At 44.3% G+C, this 22,332-nt stretch overlaps 1 protein-coding gene across 6 annotated transcripts in view; it reads left to right on the top strand.

Annotated features, from left to right (window-relative positions):
- ACSL6 (acyl-CoA synthetase long chain family member 6) overlaps positions 1-22,332 on the top strand; it is a 774,575-nt gene that overhangs the window by 264,832 nt on the left and 487,411 nt on the right. For all 6 annotated transcript variants that reach the window (XM_069652522.1, XM_069652521.1, XM_069652520.1 and 3 more), the window contains 2 exons: positions 311-531; positions 11,685-11,799. In XM_069652522.1, coding sequence (XP_069508623.1) covers positions 337-531; positions 11,685-11,799 — 310 coding nt within the window. In that variant the 5' untranslated portion in view covers positions 311-336. The remainder of the gene's footprint in view (positions 1-310; positions 532-11,684; positions 11,800-22,332) is intronic.

Below are 22,332 nucleotides of genomic sequence, written 5' to 3' on the forward strand. Positions count from 1 at the left end.
TAGACAATCCTGGCTACGCCTCTGCCTTTGTCGTGTAAACTGGAACCATGGTTGGTAGCCAGAATCAAATGTGACTTTTCTCTAAATGTTTTTATGAAGTTAGAAAGTAGACTGGGCGTTGGCAGAACGACTGTATTACATCCAGTGTGACTGCATGTGTGCAGCAGCTCCACATCAAAGGGAAACGGGTGCTTGCCATGGTCGTGTGTGACTGTGAGCAACGATTCCATAGTAATGAATAAAACATCATTTGCACTCTGCCTGCTGAAGGCTGCCTGCTTCATTAATCTCCTTCTCCTGAATCCTGCAGAGTTTGCTGTCTCTATCTTTGAAAAGATGCAAGCCCAGGAGATCCTGCGGAGCCTGCGGCTGCCCGAGTACGATGACTTCAGCCAGTTTTTCCGCAGCCTGCCCGCCACTGCCCTGGTGGGGATTGGTACCTTCGCCGCAGTCATCGCCTACTGGTTTGCCAACAGGCCCAAAGCGCTCAAGCCCCCGTGCGACCTTCAGATGCAGTCAGAAGAAATAGAGGTATGGGTGGCTCAGCTGACTCTGTGAGGGGGCACATAATGTACGTACCTGGGGGGGAATTGTATTGTATTGTTTATTTATATAGTGCACCTAACCCTCAGGTATCTGGGTATGTGAGACTTCACTTTGAACCGAGCAAGGCAGGTGAATTGTCCAACACCTTCGCATGGAGTGGGATCTGTATCCATTTTCAAGCATCTTTGGAAATGTATCAGTGACTGGAGCCATCAGCAGGTTGGCCTCAAGCTATTGGCCTTTGACCTCCAGGGCACCACTGGCTGCGCCTCACTTTCTGGAAGTGATGCAAAGATGTTGCCCTATGATTTCTGCTTGGAGGGCTTTGAGTCCTCGGTGGGTTGACTCTGTCTGTTTACCAGGCTTCAGATGTGATCCTCACAACCAACACCATCATTGTCAACAGTTGGCCTCCTTATGAAAGGCAAAGCAGAGGTGCCAAGAAGTGACAGATTATGGGTTCTGAGACGCTTACTCCCAAATGCAGAGTAGGAGTCAGGCTGATTAATAAGGCCTTCCACCAGAGCTTTCTCTGGTTCTACCTTTATTAAATGCATGGAGGTCGTGCATTTCAAACAATAACACAATCCTCAGCTCTCCAGGATCTGCCTTTCGCACATCTTCAGGATGTGACATATTCACCTCTCCTGGGCCTTCCATAATCACCTATTCAAGATCTACCTTACTCTCCTTTCCAAGATCTATCTTAACCAGATATTCACAGTGCACCGCACTCGTCTGTTCAAGATCTACCCCACTCACCTTTCAAGATCTACTTCACTCAGCTTCATTAGATCTCCCTACTCACCTTTCCAGAATCCGCCTTACTCGTCTTTTCGAGAACTGCCTTGCCCAGCTTTTCAAGAAATGCCAAACTTTCCTCTTCAAAATCTACCTTACCCAGCTGTGCTAACTCTCTCGCCTTATCAAGTTCCACCTCGCCCGCCTTTTAAAGACCTATGTGTCTCATCTTTTTATTTTCTATCTTACTCAACGTTTCAATATCTGCCTTAACCAGCTTTTTAAAATCGATCTCACTCGCATTTTCACATTCTCTCAATCACTTTCAGGATCTACAATACGCCGATGTTTGAGTTCTACACTACTCACCTTTTCAAGATCTACCCCACTCACCTTTCAGGATACACCTCACTCAGCTTTTAAGATCTATCTCAATCACATTTTGTAAGATCTATCTCGCTCACTTTTTGAAGACCTAGCTCACTCAGCTTTTAAAGAGCTTCCGTACTCACATTTTCAAATGCTACCTTTCCAGTCTTCTCAACCTCTACCACACCCACAATTCAACGGATCAGGGACATCTACGTGTTTTGGCCCTTTTGCTACATTTCACTGGGCTTTTCATGGGGGTCAGGCCCCCATAAAACCTCCTATGTCTGCACCCGTTCCCAACCCCCACACTACCCTAAAACATTTTTTAAATGTACCCTTACCCACCCCATCTAAAATAAAATAACAGCAAAATCGCCGTTTCACCACCAGGTGGGAGGGTGCTCGATTCAACATCTTCAAAAGGTACATTCAGTAGAAGTTCCTTGCTCCCCTTTCCAGGATCTACTCAATGGCCTTAACAACACCCAATGTACCATTAAAATCTCTAGCCCAGTCTCCTTTAACCTCACCCTCACTCACCTTTTCAATATGTACATTACTCACCTTTTAAGATATCCTTTATTCATCTGTTATGAGTCTACCATACTCACCACTTCTGGCGTGAAGTTATAAACTTACCGCCTCCCTGACCGAGTTCTGTAACCAAATCCTTCGTTTGCCAGCCCGGCCTGCCCTATCACGGTGCTGATGTAGCCACGTTGTTTTAAAGTGTTAAGAGACATAGTGCCTACTCACCCTAGTTTTCTCTGGCAATTCTCAATCATAGTCTGGTGGACCAGACTTAAGATTAATACCGCAAAATCAATATGTATTATGTAAACAGTGTAAGACCCAGTAGCCTCAGTGCCACCAGTCCAGTGTGTTTCACAAATGGGGCATCCATGCCAGGGCCTCAATCAATTGTCTGCACAGCGTGAACTATTCACACTGTGCTAGTCCATCGTTTTGGGCAGTAAATCCAACCCACGTTATTGCCCAAGAGGTAATGCTTGGTTTGCGTTCTGCAGCACGAGCTGGAACTAGGAAAGCATGCATTATGTTTTCTAGAACAGCTCTCGCCTGTTTCCAGATGTGTTATACACTTGGCCCAGTGTAGAGCTGTACACACGAGGCTCTTGAGAGCTGCCATCCCTTCACGCTGTATGGGCATACACCAAAACATGGGCACGGAGGACATATGCACGGTGCCTCGTGTCAAAGACTTCTTGGTACGGGCAGTAGGCAGCTGCTCATGAGGACATGTATGCATACAATTCAGTGCTTTATTTTAAAAGAAAAACTGAAAACTTTTTGGGGTCGTTTTGTAATGGGCAGAGGAGTCCGTGAAGGCTTAAAAAGAAGGCATGATGATTTTACGCCTTCTTCCACTGGCCAAGGCAGACAAGGGGTGTGACAATGGCATTTTCCATTACTGTCAAGGCAGACAAGGGGTGTGACACAGAGTTAACGTCTCGTGCTTTCCTCCTCAGGCTAGAAAGTACGATGTGCTTCAGGGCTGCATGAGATTCTAATGCAGGAGCAAAACGAATGGATACCTAGGGAATCCGTCTCCACTTAGCACCTGCTAAAAATAGGCGGATTCCATAAGAATCCATCTGCAAAGTGTAATTTGCAAGCAGGGTGTACTGTAAAAAAAAAAAAAAAACAGTAGAAGTGAAGAGAAAAGGCGATTTTGCCTGGTTTAACTCTTCACTGCTACACTCTGGTATGCAAATGTGTAAAATTGCATGCAGGGGGACCCAACAGCTACTCTTTCCTATTTTGGTTACAGTTATGGTGACTTTGAAAAGTAGATAAAAGGTTTACAAAAAATAGTAATATCAGAAAATGCACAGATTCTGTTTTGACGGCTTTAAAAATGGTGGTTCAAGAAAATATATAGCAATTTTTTTGTAACTCAGGAGTTGCTGGAAATATATACGTCTGAAATTAAAGATTGTTTGCAGGTATCCCTGATAAAGGTTATGCCGGTGGAATGGTCTATACTGTGCCTCTGAAGTGAGGCCCTTGAATGTGAACAGAGGATACCACAGGGTCAACGCGCTGGTCTTGGAAGCAGAACCACGCAGCCGAGGTTCGAATCCCGGATCCGCGCTTAACCAGCGCACTCAGATATGGCGTCATAAAAAAACAATTAAATAAATAAATGTTTCCATTTGTGTTGATTGGCTGCCTTTTTTCACTGATGCTGCCTCATCCTAGGCTTCCTCTGAGGCACAAATCCTAGAGTCACCTCAGAGGGACCCTAAAACTCTCAGTGCCAAGGTGCCCCAAATGGCGGCGGCCTGCTGTCCTGCTGGGGAGTCCCAGCGTGCAACGGTTGTGTGGAATCCGTTTCTGAGTGCGGCACCGATGTTTCCATGTCCTCTGCTCGCCTCTGTGAGCGCAGGATGTAGTGCCAGAGCCAGATCTGGGTGGAGGAGGAAGCAGTGCCTGGATTCAGCTGTGAATCCACTCTTGGGTGAGAGTACAGGAAGATGCCCAATTATTGAATGGCAGCTGGAGGGTGATTGAAGGCACCCATACTTCGGCAAACATGTGGACGACTCCCGAAAGGCAAAGACGAAGCCACCCTAGAGGTGCATCAGGAGGAAGTTCTGCTGGCCTTGCAAATCCTTCAACGCTCCTTCATGCCAGCAGTGGTGGAAATGGAAAAGAAATCGGTGGGGGATCCCACAAGGGCCGGGATGGGGGGGAGGGGGCTGGCTGTGGTTTGGGGGGGCAGTGCTCGATGAGGCAGGGTTTAGGGGGGCGGAGCTGGTAGTTGATCACTGATCAAAGGAAATGTCCAAAAAATAGTTTTAAACGACACTATTCTTTCATGTTACTTCTTTTCAAAACTATATAGCAATTCCACTTCAAACCACTTCCATGGCACTGGTGATGATGCGGATAATAGTTTTGACCAGTGTTGCTAAGTAAATATTCTTTAAAATGAACAATTTGCATCCCATTTTATTTTTTTTAAAAACTGCCCCTTGGGTACTGTTCAAAGAGAGTGTTTTCTGTTCACCATAAGCAACGTTTCCTTTTTACTTGAACCCCACCGTGCACAGCTCCTGCAGCTCCCCTCTGAAAGCAATTGGGTGTCTGCATTGTGTGTGATTCAATGTTAATAGGGGTATTTATTTATTCATGCAATGTTTGTCGGATACCTGTGTATTTATTTTATTATTCGTGCAATGTTTGTCGGATACAGGTATCGACAAACATTGCATAAATAAATAAATAATCCAGGTCCATGTATCCGTCAAACATTTCATAAATAAATAAACCAGGTCGTGGCTGAGCACCGGCTCGTGGCTGAGGACTGTAACTTCCTCTTGTTACCCCTTGCACAGGGTCACCAGAGGAAGTTACAGTTTGCTCACAGGCGCTTTCTTTTTCGGAACGGATCCGGAGATCCGCCTACACATCTGGTGCCAGATCTCAGATCCAACAAGAGCCGGCCCAATCGCCAGCGCTACATGCCAGCCAATTCTTCGCAGTGTTTGCCTCTTTTCCAGTGGGCGGAGAAGGGCCCACTTCGGAGCCTTCTTCCCTCAGCGTGGCAGGACGAGCTGCGTCATAAACCAGCTGCACTCCCCGCCCTGACATGCCTGCGTTTCACTCCTGCATGAGCAGCCAAGGACAGACTACTGGCAAAAAAAGGACTCCTGATTCCTTAGAACATTCTGGGTAAAGCACAGTTTGCTGGACAAAGAAGAGATAACCGCGAGACCCTACAATGCAGCAGCAGAAAGACTCAGCGCGTGATGGGTTGTTACATCTGAACACTGAAGAATGCAGATACTTTTAGAAGCGCAACACTAGCCCACAGTTAGTTTTCATCTGAAAACTTCCCGACTTTGATATCATTCCTGTGCAAGCAGAATGTGTTTTTCTACCCTTGACACCGAACTCTTTTTCCCCAGTTAGCCCCCATCTTACTAAAGATATAATTTTTCATTTTAAACTGAATACTTAGCTGTGTCTGCAAGTACTTTGTAGGTACTTCCTTTTCAACACCAATAAAGTTATGATCATGGCGCTAGACGTTGCAGATGGACATACAAGACATAGGGCCTCATTACACAGACGGCGGTAAGGGTTTACTGGTACCGGTAAGGGTACCAGTGCTGGTAAACTTTACCGCCTTACTACGAGGTCCCTTTGTGGGACCCTACCTTAATGGCTGATTTTACCAGCTGTTAAGGACGGGTCCCGCAAAGGGACCTAGGAGGTAATTACGGTACCGCAATTTGCAGAAGCATAAATTAAATCTACGCTGTGTCTCGGGAAGATAGGTCAGGGGCAACGTGCTCGCCTTGGAAGCAAGACGACCCAGAGCAACACAGGTTTGATCCCCAGGTCCTCGCTTAGAAAACTCTGGGTATTAAGCCCGTTATAAATAACCTATCATATCATACGCCCCTTAACATGAGTGGATACAGTAACAAGCTGACAAAGTGGCAGACTTTCCATGCAGATCTGCCCATGAAATAAAATAACCAATAACACAGAGATCGCAATAAGTTAAAACTAGTTCAGACATTGTGGAAAAGAAACCTTTTTCAAACACAGGCAGACTGGGGGAGGGGAAGGATACACAATAAAAATTAGCAGTAGATATAAAGGAGTAATCGGAATTCTTGCTAGCATCTATTTTACCTTTGTGTCAGACACGCTGCGCAGAAGCACGCAAGTAAGACTATCTTTAAAACTAATAGCTACACCTCCACCCGGGTGGGTGGAGTCCCGGTCAGCATGTAAGATAGCATAACCAGGAGGTAAAATGTGAACTATGTCACACCAGGTCTCCTTGACACAGACCAAATCTGGGTCATGGGTCTGAATAAAAGAAAACATCTCAAATGTATGGGTAAGAGAGCATTAATCAAACAGTCAGGGAGTGTTGGAGTAGGCAAAATGGCTGAGGAAGAGCCGTTTACTACCATCGAGCCGGAGGGATAGATAGTATTACAAGGAGCCAGTCAGAGCAATGTTTCACGTGAATGTCTTCCCACAAGGGGTGTGGGGGACGGGCAGGTCTCAGACATCGCGCGACGAGTGCAGACAGGCAGGATTTAGGCAACACTTTGGCGTATGCTCGGTCGCTATGCTCCCGGCAGCGGCTCTTAAATGTCTTTCCCGTAATATTGCAGAGACCAATCTGGGCACAGGCTCAGCGTAAAGACCAAGAAAAGACTCTCTGAAATGGTTTGTGTGGGGGTAAGAAAGTAAGAAAGTACAAATGGGACGGGACGCTCACTGGTATGAGACGCCAGTAGTCCCACAAGCCCAGGCAAGCTTAACGCTGTGAACAGCTGCTACAAAATAAGAAAAGTCAACTGAAGTAAACATAAGCGCAAGCATAAAGAAGTGTGAAAAATAGGAAAAAGGATGTCCAGTCAGCCGCCGCTGCCAGCTGAACTCAGTACGCAGATAAAAGGAAATTAAACAAAAGTATCTAATAATAAAAAGGAAAACCCACACTTGCGTGTATTCGACTTGCCTCGACATCTGACAAATGTCGCACCACTGGGCTTAACGAGCCCCGGAATAACCAATCTGAGCACAGGCTCAGCGTAGAGAGCAAGAAAAGACTCTCTAAAATGGATTGTGATGGTTGCACGTGTGGATATGCCCCTTGTCTTCATTTGGCTACCTGGAGCCTTTGCAAACTCGACTGCCAAGTGTAATTTATTTTGCAGCCATTTTAAATTGTGATTCAAACATGTATATGAATATTGGCTGCCAACCGTCATATGCTTTACAGCCATTTTACAATGGAAATTAATTCTATTGAGTTTTGTTTTATTCACCTGCTCAGGATGCGCAAAGGAAGGGGGCAAAACTCAAAATGAAGGTGCTACCTTGAAGAAGCTCCAGATGACTGGGGATAATGCCTTCCACTACCTACCTCTGCTTTGCCTTGAGGAATATCCTTTGTATTCTGGAGTTCGCATACTTGTAAAGCCACTGGGGCAAACTCACCTGGTTAAAAGATCTTGAGATGTTGCTGCTGGCCTGTGCATGTAAATGGCCAGTAGCGGACATGTGACTAACCTTTTCACGATGCCACTGCCTTTTTAGAGGCCCTGGCCTATCAGAGAAACAGTCCCTTCTAACATTACTTCCTCCTTTACAAATCAAAGTCTTTTTTCATTCTAAAACCTATTATGAGGAACTTTAATAGGATAAAAGAAAATTGCATTAGGATACATGAACAATCCACCAATGACCATCTTCTTTCGATGCCTGTTGTAGGGAGGCCGAGCAATGATACAAGACACACCAAGTAAATGTAGGTCAGGTAAGTGGTTGTATTACGTTTTAAGTCAAGGAAGGGGTTGAACCAAAAACCTCCAGGAATCGGGGGAATCTACACAGATGATTAGGATGTCCCTAATAGCAACAGTGTCAGTGATGAGGCAACACAAAGTGGGTTGTTTCTCGGGTGTCTGCCACCTTCAATAGCGTATTTTAATTTGTTTTATTTTTTTGTGCGTTCAAAGATCGAGACCAGGGGAGCGCTGAACAGAGTGTGGGTAACCAGCAGTCAGGCTGGAATCTTTTAACAATAGCGTAGTGCTGTGAGTTGAGGTCTGTGCATCCATTGGAACTAGCCCATGGTCAGGTCAGTGTGTCTCTCCAAAGCATTAAGTTCAAACTTAATCTTGCAAATACTTGTTCCTCAAGAGACAGCCTAATCTACAAAACAGTGTCCAGCGATGTGGCCAAAGGAAATTGTAATACCTGTCCTCAACAAGTTCCTAGTCTCCTGGCTAATCCCTATGGTAAAATACACATGTTCCATGCTTTGGCCAACATAAGAATTAACAGAACCTTAACTGTAATCTCCAGACCTATTCTAAAATACAAAGAAAGGAGTGGCTCCTGGGAAGGCTATATAAGGAACCCTCCTTTATTCTTACTGCTTTCAATCTCTCGCTCTAAAGCAATTTCTTAGGCTTCTCTTTAGACTCTGCATCAGGCTATTATTTTCTTCCAGCTTGCACTGGTCTCATCATCGGTGTTCATTGTCGGACTGGTGGGGTCCTCCGAAATCTCGTATAATCCACTTTATCAGACATGCCTTCCCATGACCTTCGTTTCTCAGCATTCACCTACTTTGGTCTCTACACAACCTAGTTCTCATCCCTAACTTTGTTGTATTTTTCCACGGCCAGGCTCCCATCAGTCACTTGGGCATCTTCTCCCCGTTATCTTGTTTCTTCAGCTCCTTACTAGACCTCAGGCAGGCTTCACACCCATGTATCAGGGGCCGGGTGGCGATTAGCTTCTCCAGCCATGGAGCCACCTTGGCGGTCTTCGCACTTCGGCAAGTGACAACAAGGAATCTGTACTTCCGCTCCCAATCTGCTGTCCAATTCTCTGGGCTCTGGACATAGTCTTTTATATTATCTATCATGCTTTGTTAATTGTATCGCCCTTTGTCATTGGCTCTTGCATCTTGAGTTTTGTCTCAATGTTTTAGTTTGGGTTCTGCGTTTGATTTCCTCTAGCAGATTTTTACATTTGTAATAATGAGTCTCTCGGCATTGGTCAAATACTGAATTGTTCTCATCTGTGTGGTCCATGGCTCTAAAGGTGCTGTGCGCCATAAGCACAATCTTAGATTCTCTTGCACAGTTGCTTTTCAGTACAGGGCATTCCACACTATCCAGAGACCAACACACAGTCTTCTGCGCCATCTCTCCCTGGCTTAGCTTCCTCCATATGGTTAAGCTCTGGGACCATCAACCAGTAAAATCCTCGAACTCGGCAAGTTCACCAGTGAACACGGAACATCACCCAACACGTTTCAAGTTTGGCATCTACAATATTCAGATAGTGCCCAAATGGGTTTTAGTATCATGCACACGGTTGTTGTTTCTGTTTTCTGAAAATATTGTTGAGGGTGGGGTTTTGGGCACCCCGGATGGAATGATACCCCGCCTTGGTGGGAGTGATGAGCCTACAGGATCCTTCCATCCTCCGGGAGGCACATCGGGTAGCAGTGGTGTCAACCAAGTCCCTTGAGGCTCAACCGTCTCATATATTAGGTTGGGGAGCTCTGTCAACTTGTCACACTGTCTTTTTTCATTAATATAATCAGAAGCATGAACCATAACTCGCCTGCCCGCAATTCACACCTATCCATGTCTGAAAGCACCTCTTCATTCGTCATTGTATTTATCAGTCCATCGACAACTGCACACACCAATTCTGCCTGACTTTAATCTCATGTGGGCGCAGCTCGAACAGAGCATTGATTTCATGTATAACTTGATGCTAAATCTTTTACGTAGTTGAACCTTGAAAATGAGATCTTGTCTCCCTTCGAAGATCCCTTTCTGCTGCTGCCCACTCCTTTAGTTCACGAAGCCAATACATTACGCACGGGGAAGACTTATTTTTCCATGGCATAGCCACACTCAGTTTAGCCAAAACTCCCCACAGGGTCAAAAACGGAATTCCTGAGAGGCCTATATATTTTTCCCATTTCCTTTGTTCAGAGAAGCTTTGCTATGGTAAATAGCATGGACGAACCACGATCATCCAGACCTCCTTACGGAGAAGCCATGAATAGCCGTGGTTTGTCAGTGATCACAAAATGGGGCTTATAGCATCATTTGTTTTCATGGTCCAGCTTTAGATATTTCAGTTATGTTGATCTTTTGACCAGCATCAGAGCTCCCACAACAGGACTACAAACTGAGGAGCCTTTCATCCGCCCAGCCCGAGACCATTGTGGCGAAGTGTTATTGAAAATATTAGGTTTTGGCAAATGTTTGTGTCGCTTGTGCCACAAAGTTGCCCAAACCATTGTTACAGAAGAGAGAGATGGAAGGGGGGTTCTTAACTGAGAATATCTGGTTGGCATAGCAACTGGCAATGCCACGGCATGAAAATGGCAATTCACTGCAGTTTATTTTTTCAAACTGCTCCATCGTGCTACCGAATGAGGAGTTCCCTAACAATATTTGCTCCAATCAGCAGCTTTGCAAGAAGAAATTCGGGTGCCGAGCTATCCATTTCTCAGCTGCACAGTGATGTGTAAGGGTGCAATATGGGGCTATTTTTGGGCCATTTCATGTGTAATTGGGCTATTTTGTGGTTATTGTTGACTGCACGTATGTTTTTTTAGTCATCCCGAGGTGGCCTCTCTAGCATGCCCACTCTCTCTACGCTCACTCTCTCTACCCCCAACCACTTGCCCACCCTCACTTTCTCTACCTACACCCACCCACCCATCTCCACTCTCTCTACCCCACCCACCCCTCCCCTCTGGCTACCCATACCCACTCCTCCTACTTGCTATCCCTTCCCATCCTTTCTACCTCCACTATCTCTAGCCCCATAAATCACCCGCCCAACTCCCACTCGCTCTACCCCAACCCACCCAAACTCCCTCTAGCCCTGCCAACCCCACCCCACCTACCCTACCCCCTACATTTCCCACCCTCCCTGCACGCTATGTTCCCCCACGACTTTACCCTACCCCTTTATTCCCCCACCCGACACCCTCCCTCGACCCCCTGTCATCATTCTTTTCACACTCGCTTTATTTCATACCCTCCCACTCTCACCTTTCTCGCTTATATTTCCTCTTGCCCATCATCAATGGCACCCTCTATCAATACCTTGCCCCTTTCTCTATTCCCCTTCTGATTCTCTTGCACACCTGCACCCCTTACTTATCACACTCTCCTGCTTGCACCCTGGTGCTTATAAATGTAAAATGCAAAGAACAGCAGTAAAAGCCCAAACTATTGGCTTTGCCAATGCGTGTTACTATATCCTTCCACGCAGAATGGATGCATATATGGTTCTTAATAGCATACTCCATCTTGGTGACTTTTAGGGTCATTTTTGCAATTATTTGACAAGTGGGATTCAGTTTCATTGGTTTATGATGTCCATTCCAATGGTAATTCTGGTGGAAGTCCACCACAGGGAGACACTTTGCCTGCAAAAAACTCTTTCCTGGATTGATATGTCGGCTTTGTTTTTTGCAGGATGGTGACGGAGCACGACAATCAGTGTTGACTGGCAGCAAAGACCTACTAACGCACTATTACGATGATGCCAAAACAATGTACCACGTGTTCGTTCGGGGACTGCACATATCAGGCAAGTAGGCCAATTGTAATGTGAATGAGATCCATACCATGTGTCCATATAAACTCCCCGAAGCATTGTACCAGAGCTACGGGCTTATTAGGCAGTAATAGAACGATCAGCATAAAATGGAAGCACATTTGAGAATATATTGAGCACCTTCATTTAACAACCTCAAATTCTGATATGCTGATTAGTGTTAATGTTGTCGGTGGCGTTGAATCCTTCGATCTAAGTGATGGGTGTTGAAAGTTGCACTCTATAAATGTGGAAAAACCTAACAATATGTACAGGGCGGGCAAAGAAAGAGAAGCACTTTCCAAATTCCTGGCCACTATAGTCGCTCATAATGTTCATGGCCGGTCACCACATCTACCCCCAGTCCCTACTAATATCGACACCTTGGCAAGAGCTGGATGTCTCTCCTCATATCACCAGACTAACTCTAGAAGGCACAACTACTCCACCGGAGTCGGGAGAGTTCATCGTCCCCGGATATAGACCAGCAGCCAAAGTCTCAAAGGTCCACCCCAAACCCACTTCTTGGCTGATGAATATGTAGAGTTGTCCCAAAACAGTTGTCTAAGATGGCACTGAACCCTACTCAAGAGACCTATCTACTGCTGAAATATTCTGCCATTTCACCAATTAATTTGGCAATGTCAAGACGAAAGTGCACCTGGAGAGCTATGTCATCAAAGTATGAGGCTACTGTGGAACATAAAAGAGCCAGTTTTCACCATTATGCATGAAACGTGTACTATCTCCGTACCTAGTGAAACCCAGAAACATATGCCGGCCATTAGCAGAAGCAGGGAACCCTAATGGAACCCATTATACACAGGCTGTACACAATTCCAGCTGCTTGCAATGTCATTTTAATGTAAATGGTGAGTTGTGGCTCATGATCTGGGTCTTATTTGTCATATTTCCATCAAAACCCGACTATTTGCCTAAAACCTCCCACGTATCGCTACTAAGGCCCCTGGCCGAGACATTTATGTTTGTATAAACAGCTGTATGTATGTGCTTTGTAACGATATGCTGCTCAATATGTAACCCTGTGCTGCATTATCACCCATGTAACACATCCTGCATATCTAACCACATGTATGTGCATACATAACTAAGCCGATTCCTTGGAACAGCGCCACGATGCCTCTGGGCTGTTTGTGCGCTTTGTTAATGCCAACAAAGATATAAATAAATATTCATGGCTTTTCTCATTACTCTCAAATATCAGGACAGGTAGGAAGAGTTTTCTGTATCAGACGTTAGGGACTTAAGTCCTTGTGTGAAGGTCAGGTTGAAGGTGGCCCATGAGCAGGCATGTCTCCAGAACCAGAATGGAATTATGGCCACAGCGGCCAAGACAGACTGCGGCACTCTGGGGTCAAGGGAAGCCCAATAATGCGCCCCTGCGCGAAGTTCCGGGGAGCTCCCCCAAACCTCCCAATGCAGAATCCAAAGACAAATTGGAAAGTTAAAAATGCACACTGTGGCAACCAGGGCGAGAGAAACCTAGATAGAAATGTTTCACTTAGGATCGGTGAGACCCCGGGCAGTGCAGAAGCCCCGGTGCAATGTGAGCCAGAGGGACAAAGCCCTACACAATTCATGGACCTGACTCACAAAAAAATGTGGCTGAGACCGGGATCTGGCATTTGCACTGGACGCACACTTTCACATTGCAGTGTTCAGGAAAGAAAATAGACGACAGATAAGAGATCTAGTTCCCTACAAACTTCCCAGGCAGATAAGGTTTCAAGGGAGCAGCCGCAGAACTCCTGCCTGTCTCTACCATGATGGGCACGTGAACTGCACCCTTAGCAATTCCCCCTCATCTTGAGTTAAAGAGGAGGATGGTTTACATACAAAGGGGGAGGTGGGGACAAAGGGTCAGGGAAACCAGTACAGGCAAGCCAGGAATGAATATGCCAGTCAATCAGAGTCCTTATTGGCCGAATCGCCCCATTACCTACTGTATGAAGCAACCAGTCTCCACTCGTGGGTGAGGCTGGGCTCATGAGAAGTGGTGCAACAATAAAATAAATGGACCAATAGATAAATGATGACAGGATTCCGTGTGCATATAGTCGAAAAGGTTTTTTTTTTACCAATGCATGATATTTATTTCATTTCAAGTCACAAACAATTCATAATGTAGATCACAACAAAAACTCACACAACCTTTTTCCACCGCTCAAGCTTCATTCATAACTCATACATACCATATTCATACCAACAACTATATCCAACATAGGTGTCTATTTTCACCATAACAGAATACAAAACACACTTTCAAAATTAAACTCATTTGTTTTACAGATGTGTCCGTCTATATAAATATAGGAGATACATGTCTGTCGACACGTGTTACGGTTGTAGTTCACTATGGGTGCAGAGTATCTTGCCCCAATCGTTTAGCCAACCTTCCCCAGGACGGAGGACAACTGACAAATGTGCATTGCCTCTATGATGGATGCATACACCAGAGTACTAGTTGATGCGAGCCTAAAAACAAAAAAATCACATCCACGTTTTTCCATTGCTTTGTATTTTAAGGCTTTAAATACACCAAACACACAGACTTGTAGATTGATATTAATTCATGTCATGACAGACTGAAATAATATGGCAAATTACTACTTTATTGTCACTTTAATAACGTGGGATGACCAACAGGAGGGAAAACAGGGTAAGGTTGGAGACAGATCTGGGCACAATTGAACGACGTGTTAACATATAAGTACCTGAATGTCAAAGTAAGCCCTTTTGGATATGGGAATCTGATTGAAAACAAAGCCCGTACGGCTAGCCTTCTCGCTGTACACATCTATGTTGGGCACAGGCCAGGTTTTCACTTGCTGGAGTTATCCAGTTGTATAAACAATGCTTCTGACCGGCAGTACTATATGGTCTCGAGGCCTTAATATTACCTGACTTATCATAGCTAGGCCGAATTGAGGGAGAATTCTAGCGCAAGTTTCTGGGTAAACGGCCTTCATGTCCAGTCAGATTGGTTAGTTTGGAACTGGGTCTCAAAGGTCTTCTGCACATCAAAACTAAAATGAACCCTGCATGTGGACTATTGAAGTGCATGGGTGGGTATAAAGTGAATCCAACTGCTATCACTAAAAAGAGTTACAAACATTGATTAATGACCTTTTCGAACAGATTGAATGGCACCCCAATTTTGAAGGTACTACGACACAAGGGGAGATAAGAGTTTTTAAAAGGAAATTTAACAGATGGGACTGGTATAAATTGACTCCCATTTAGCAAACCTAAAAAAGTGGGAGACTGTATCTATGATAATCCATCTATACAGGAAACCACAGCGGTAGTTGCTAATACGTCCCGACCCTGAGATTAGACGTTTTATACTATTACTGCAGATGAATGAATTACCTCTTTTATCCGGTCGTGGCTCGTACTGGTGTTTGGAAGCTATAGAGTGGTTTTGCCGGATTTGCAGACTCCCACGCAAACTTGAGACTGCAAAGCGCAGTCTTGTGGAGTGCGCACATTTGGGCCCAATATTTATGTGTAGTTTGGGTGGCCTTGTGCACCCATATGAGTCCATTAAAACTGAAAACCTTTGGACCTACTGTTTGAATATTAAGTCTATTTCCGTTCAACTGGCAATATATCGGGTATGGACACATGTTAAAGAACAACTGGGCTATAATGCCCAAAGCATATATTGCCTGATTTATGAGTGAACTATTATTACGTGTGAGCTAAAGATTGTTTTAACTATTTTTATGGATGATTATTGATTATTGAGTAATTACTTTTGTCAATTTATGGACTGCTTATGTATGTGAAGGACAGGGCCTCCTATTGTAATTTTAGCATACGGTTGTCTTTTATTCATGTGATTGTTTATTTGTGTAAAGCTCATTGAGCTATATCACAATAAAGATTATTATTATTATTATTATTATTATCAAGTAGGATGAACTCGCAGACATCAGACTGATGCATGCACTCTCGCACAGAAGCTTGATTACATAGAGGCCTTATACCCCAAAATGCATCATCTATTAAGTCATCCCACATGGCAAAATACAAAACCTATCAAGGGAAGGGACTGGTTAGGGCAACATAGCTACTTATTATAGAACATATAAGGATGAATACATCATTGGCTACCCCTTATCTGTAGGGCACGCCTTGAACTACCTCTAAATACGTATAGTACTGATTGGAGCGGACAAAACAACAGTCGATTGGTCTATGCAACATTTTATGTTAGGTTGTCCCTCAACCCTACTGATCGGTTGGCATACTATCCCAACCTTGAACTTTTGGCTCTTTAGCAGCACATATGTGAAACAAAACCTAGGTGTTTGAATGCCATCAGATTACTCCCCATTTTCCCAATTAGTCAATCATCTCTCATAGGTGGGCCATCAGCCAAAGTCTTCCATTTGTAGTTGACCTTGTTGCCTGTTCACTGTCGTGAACACACCACTATATTAGCTTAAGACTCCAATGAATAGCCTTTGTTTTTGACTTCTGAGTCACGTGTGACGAGACCACAAATTAGTCAATTTCAGCATTCTATTTATTGCTATTTGATTTAATTATGCACAGTGCTTTTACTCCTCTTGGTCTCTAGAGAGTTGCTCACTCTATCTCACATGAACTTTGTATACTTTTAATTGACCAGCAGTTTGGTTCTCACAATGGTTTTCTTCTTCTTCCATCTATGAAGAATGTCCCACATTCAGAGCGTATCCACTTACTCCCTTTGTGCTCTGTGCATATCCTTTAAAAATAGCCTCCTTAACTCTGGGCCAACCTTGACTCATCGTCGGCTCTGCACACAGAGCTTTTTTTCGCATCTCCTGATTCTTCAGCCTGTTTCTGAGGTAGCTTGGTTAAGTTCAACACAAGCCAGCGTCCATCTTCCTACTATGGCCATCCTTGCCACATTAGATATTCCTCTCTAGCAAGCTTATATACGTTTTTTATCTATCTTGCATTATTGCTTATTTACAGTTATTGGTCAGTAAGTTACTTCAACTTTTTTAGATTCATGATTACTTTAGCTTCAGGTACACGTTACTCTTAGTGCTTCAGTTATATCGTTACTTCTAAGTATTTTCATATTGTTTTAGCATAGGTTCCTATGTCTTCATTATGACATCACTTTGTCCTTGTTAGATCTCACTTTAACGTCAATCCATAATATTCACCAATGCATTCTGACATCTTGGAAGGAGACATCCTTCCATGTAGCATTCTTCCATGCAACATCCTTACACCCTTTCAGTGCAAGGGTACATTCTGTATGGCTGTCTGAGTGCATACCGTCACTTATACACTCAATGTGGTATGGGAACAATGCAAGGGATCCCTTTTATTGCTCTTCAACTGTTCCAATATGACGGCGGTGAGGGGGAAGGAACTGGTGAGATAGCGTCTACCTGCTCCTCTACAAGTCAAATGGCCTACCTAAAAGGAAAGAGCAGGCAAAGGGGTAAACAATACTACCAGAATGTGAGAGGGAACATATTGCCTGAGAAAAGACAGCACACTACTATATTGGGAGATTAAATGAGTTGACTAGGATCACTGTATCGTCTGGTGGTAAAGCAGTAATATGAGCCACAACCCTTTAGTTACACAGCCATGAATTTGGCTACCTAATCACCACGCTCTACTGCTGCCGCCCAATTATTTTCTGGCATATTCAGGAGGAACAGTGCTGTAAACATGTTCCATACTGATGTTATGTTTCTTTCTATAGATAATGTTATCCAAGGGAGGCATGTTACTTTGTACCAAAGTAGGTGCTATTATGCCAAAGAATGTGGCAGAACCAGCCATGCCAGAATTTGGTAGTGTGGTACAGCATATGAAGAAAGATCTCAGTAATTAGTGCTGAATACACTGAGCAAGCTTCTGGACCATAGCAGCCCCTAAATGTATCAATATGCATTTCAACTTTGGTTTGCAAGTGATCAATATATTATCCACAAAAATCTGGAAACGCTACAGGGGTTGTACTATAGTAAATGCGCAAATAGAATGCACTACAGTGAACACAGGAAGCATTACATGATTCAATTATCTGAATGGAATGTACTTGTCAGCAACAGGTAGGCAACAGGTGTGTAGCCTCAACAGCGCACTAAATACTATTCTGGTAGGTGTCCTAAATGATTTTTACAAAATGGGCAAAGGCTTCATTGCATCAAGCACCCATGTACCCCTTACCATGTGCCCCAGAGTTGGGGCTCGGGGTACACACCCCTTTTGGCCTCCCATAAAAACATCTCTGTCCCCATTAGACAGGTTCTTTGCCCCTCTTGCTTCCATAAACATAGCAGCTCAGGATCTTCCTGAAGCCCTCTCCAGCAGTTTTCTGGAATATCTGGTCTGGAGTCCTGACTCCAAGAGACTTCTGGTCCATGTCATTTCTCTAGCACTTTTCATGGAATGCACAATCCTAGAACAAGTTCTTCACCTTAAAAACTGCTGCTCTGATTTTCAATCTGTCCATACATTCAGTGTTCTAGATAAAATTTTGAGGTCGGAGCATTTTACTCCCTATTTTTATAAACTTTGAGAGTAAATGCGATTTCAAAAGAGTAAAAATGAGTTTTGTCCTCCACAAAAGAGGAGACATTATGTAAAAATCCAGCCGGCACATCCAAAAAGTGAAAACTGTATGGAAATCATTATGCAACAGCGGTCCACGCCACGACCGATAAGCAGGTTTCTCTCAAATGAACAGACAAATCACAGTGTGCAGTAGAAGAAACCCCCTCTCACAAATGAAGCAGATGAGCACTAACACTGTGAGCTTCCCCTGCATGCAAAGAATAGGTACAACAGTGGCATGCTCCTTTTAACGTTTTACTCACACAGAACAGGTCATCTTGAGTGGAGCTTATCAGGCGCCCCGCACACAAACAAAAAAGGTGGCAACATGTAGAACAGGTGGAGTAGATCCGTGCAAATTAAGTAAGGGTAGAAGATATCTACACAGAGAACAGATAAGGAATGGGTCTATAGAACAGCTGCAACATAGGCTTCCAGAGAATGTAGAAGAGCCTCGCCATGGACCTCAGCATAGCATTCTCGCTTCACATGTAAAAGGAAGTCATGAGTCTGAACAGTACAAGATTACCACAGAAAGTTTATTGAGCAAACTCATCAAATGTTTTATTTTTTATTTATGGGGGTTCTCCCCTCCCCCAAACCCTCATACCCTATAATTATTTTGTATTCCTGAACACCCACACCCCATATCTATATATTTGTAGCCCGCCCAAAATGTGCTGAGTATTTTTTCGATACAATTTCCGCTGAGAAAAATCCACTGAGGGTTAAAGCTGCGATGAAAGGACGATATACCAGATTTCACATGCACATGGGCAGTCTAATCCATGTCAAATAATTTGAAAGCAGGCACTATTCGTCTCTCGCTGCTTAGATCGGTCCCTACTCCACCAGGAGATAACCATGCGTGAAGTGAAAAAGGACTTAATTACTGGGAACTGGCAGCCATTTTCTCAGTTTCTCTGTCTTCTTCTGCCACACTGATCTTGCAAGGTCCATAGTTTTGCCCTTTGCATTCCTTCTATGCATTCCTCACCCCTTCCGCGAAACCAAGATGTACCAATTTGACCCTTAAGTCGCCAATCCTCAGACCCCATGTTGTAGCCGCACCTTTTAAGGGATCACTACCCCTGAACCTCTTCTACCACGTTTATTTTCTTCGCAGATCTGAAAGTTGCAAATCATCTGCCATCACTTGCTTCCTCCACGGTTGCATGTTCAGGTTCTTTCAATATTTCAATATTTTAATAAGGTATCTGTAAATGGCTTCATGCTGCATTTAAACACTGCAAAGCACCTTCAAGTGAGAAGGAGTGGGAGGTCAAGGAATGCGCTCCAGCTAGTGCACGCTGGTGGCAGCAGGCGGCAAGAAGATACAGGTCCATGAACGATCATTGTTTTCTAATGGTATATGAATGTAGAGAAAGCCTTAATTTCCAAAGATGCGCACCAGTGGCATGCAGAGGTTGTTGGTTTCGGGTGTCTTACCACAACAATGCACATAGCAGAAATGATGGGGTAGAGTGGGGCTTCAAGGTATTCGAGCTATATAGTGTTTCCTGTACTCCACCTCAACCAGGGAATCTAAAGATCATTATGGCTATGGATAGGGTGCACAAGATGACTGTTCAATCTTCCACAGATCTTTAGGAAGTTGGTTTGACCTGTTAACTGGGACAGGAGCGCTTTCCAGAGGTCCGATGTCTGTATAGTGAGGACTGTACCCTTGTGCCCTTCATACCATTCTGTATAGTGAGGATTTTACCCTGATGTCCTTCATACCATTGATATCATTTAGCAGTGCCGCAAGTAAGGAAACCCCCCTGACACCCTTAGCTAGCAAAGGGCCAGAGAGACTGTAAACTCGAGATTGTAGTATTATTGGAAAGGCCATCATACCACCCAAAAATACCTGTCTGTCACTGCCAACACACTATTCTGCACCATCCCGCAGACATCGGACCTCCTATCCCCCTTTTTAGGCCAAGGTGCTGCACATGTTTTGTGGAATCCACACTCAACCTTCCATCTTTTCTCCCATCATCGAGGATTTTAAGGGCATCGTCGATCACCTTGATGGTAGCCGTTTCAGTGCTGCATCTGGGTTTGAAGCCAGATTAGTAGGACTAATGGAGGTTATTCGCTTTGTTGTGTTTGAGGAGTTGCATGGATACTACTTTCTCAAGGATCTTACCTAGGAAGGGGAAATGGGTGATGAGGCAGTAGTTGCAGAGATTGTCAGGGTCTACTGTTGGTTTCTTAATCAGTGGGAGGATTTGTCCGTCCTTGAGTGTCGAGGAGAAGGAGTCTTGAGTTAGGGAGATGTTGATGATTGTCAGGTAAGGGAGGAGTGCTTCAGTCGAAAGGGTCTTGAGTACAGAGGCAGGGAGGATGCCGTCTGCATATATGTCACTGTGAGGGATGCTAAGGTGGCAGTGAGGTCTTCTATAGTTAGTGTCTTGAAAGTTGTCCAGGTATTGGTGGTTTTGCGAGATGGGCTGTGTAGTGTGCTGTCAGTTATGGTGTTGGTGTCTATGTGTTGGTGGATCATGTTGATCTCGTTGACGAAGAAAGAGTTTATGGCAGGGAATTTTCGATGGTGTGTGGGTGGGTCGGACAGAGCGTTGATGCAGTGCTTGATGGCTTTGAAGAGGGCTCTGATTCCATTGTTGGCCTTGCCTATGGTGTTTTGGTAGTCACTGTCACACTGTCTCACCTGCCTTCCCTCACCCTGCCTCTCCGATCTTCCCCCTTTACCTCAAGATCCTACCCTCCCTCTCTTTCCCTCAACAACTTCCTATGTTTCTGCTACAAATAGAACCATCGATAACCTGCAATATTTTGCCTTCATAAGTAATGTGCATGTTCAATATGCAACAACAACAAAAGTAACATTTATCTTATAAACACTTGAAAAATACGATTGTCTGTATTTTTATGTCTGGAAAAATAGATACACACTAGTAAAATACCACCATAATTCTCAAAAGATAAACTCTAAAAAAAGAACCCCCTAGTCTTAACATCCCATTCCTTTGTATAGCATCACCCCATTTATTTTGCAAGGACATATATGGCCAGTAGCAATTTTGTTCTGTGTACATAATTGGTGTGCCTTGTTTATTTTTCCTGTTATTTGGGGCTATGTACCTGAATAAAATAAAGAGGTCTGGTTTTTAGAGAAAATTATGGGTTTAATATTAATGAGCTGTCAGATTAATATACCATAGTAAATGTATTCAAGGCACCTCTCAACCTTGTCAAACATTAGCAAGTGGCAGGTGGAGGCACAGTTATACTTATAACACTATGTTCAGGATATATTGCACTAGAAGGCCCTGCCATCTCCTGTTTACCCGCTAGCGCCCAGACATCCTCTCAAGACCTGAGGGAGCCCAAATGCATGTCGTGTTATGCTTAATAGAAAAAGGGGTTGCATATCCCTGGGGCCAACCATGAGTGATTTATGAAACGAGCATTACGTTTTGTATTCCACCCATTTCTATATCATTAGAAAGCGAAGAGACATCAATGCCACAGAGAAAGGCTTGTGTTGCTGTAGGCCAAACATAAGCTGGATGGCATGATTCTGGGCTCTTTGTAGTTTCGCTGGGGCAGAAGGGCCAAAGCAGTCAGGCCCAGCAAGAGGCAGCCAATAAATAGCCAGGTGATCTATTAATAGGATCTGTCTTCTGGCATCAAGTATTGGAGATCAGATCCCAGTTGAAGATGATTCCCAGTTAACTTCTGCAGCTACTTGCAACTTGCTCCCTAGCGCTTCCCTGCGTGGTACTCCGAGCACTCCCTTCCCCCTCATTCCTTCTCTCTCTCTCTCTCTCTGCATTTGCACGTTCTGAATGCGCACAAGGCCTTGTAGGACCACCTCTCTCTTTCATTGTTATATTTACCTTTCGTTCCCATGTTCCCTCCCCGTTTGCCCTGTGGGCACTTTGAAGCACAATTTAT

The sequence above is a fragment of the Ambystoma mexicanum genome, chromosome 3p, assembly GCF_040938575.1.
Source record: "Ambystoma mexicanum isolate Mex_15411 chromosome 3p, UKY_AmexF1_1, whole genome shotgun sequence".
In the NCBI taxonomy this organism is placed as follows: Eukaryota; Metazoa; Chordata; class Amphibia; order Caudata; family Ambystomatidae; genus Ambystoma; species Ambystoma mexicanum.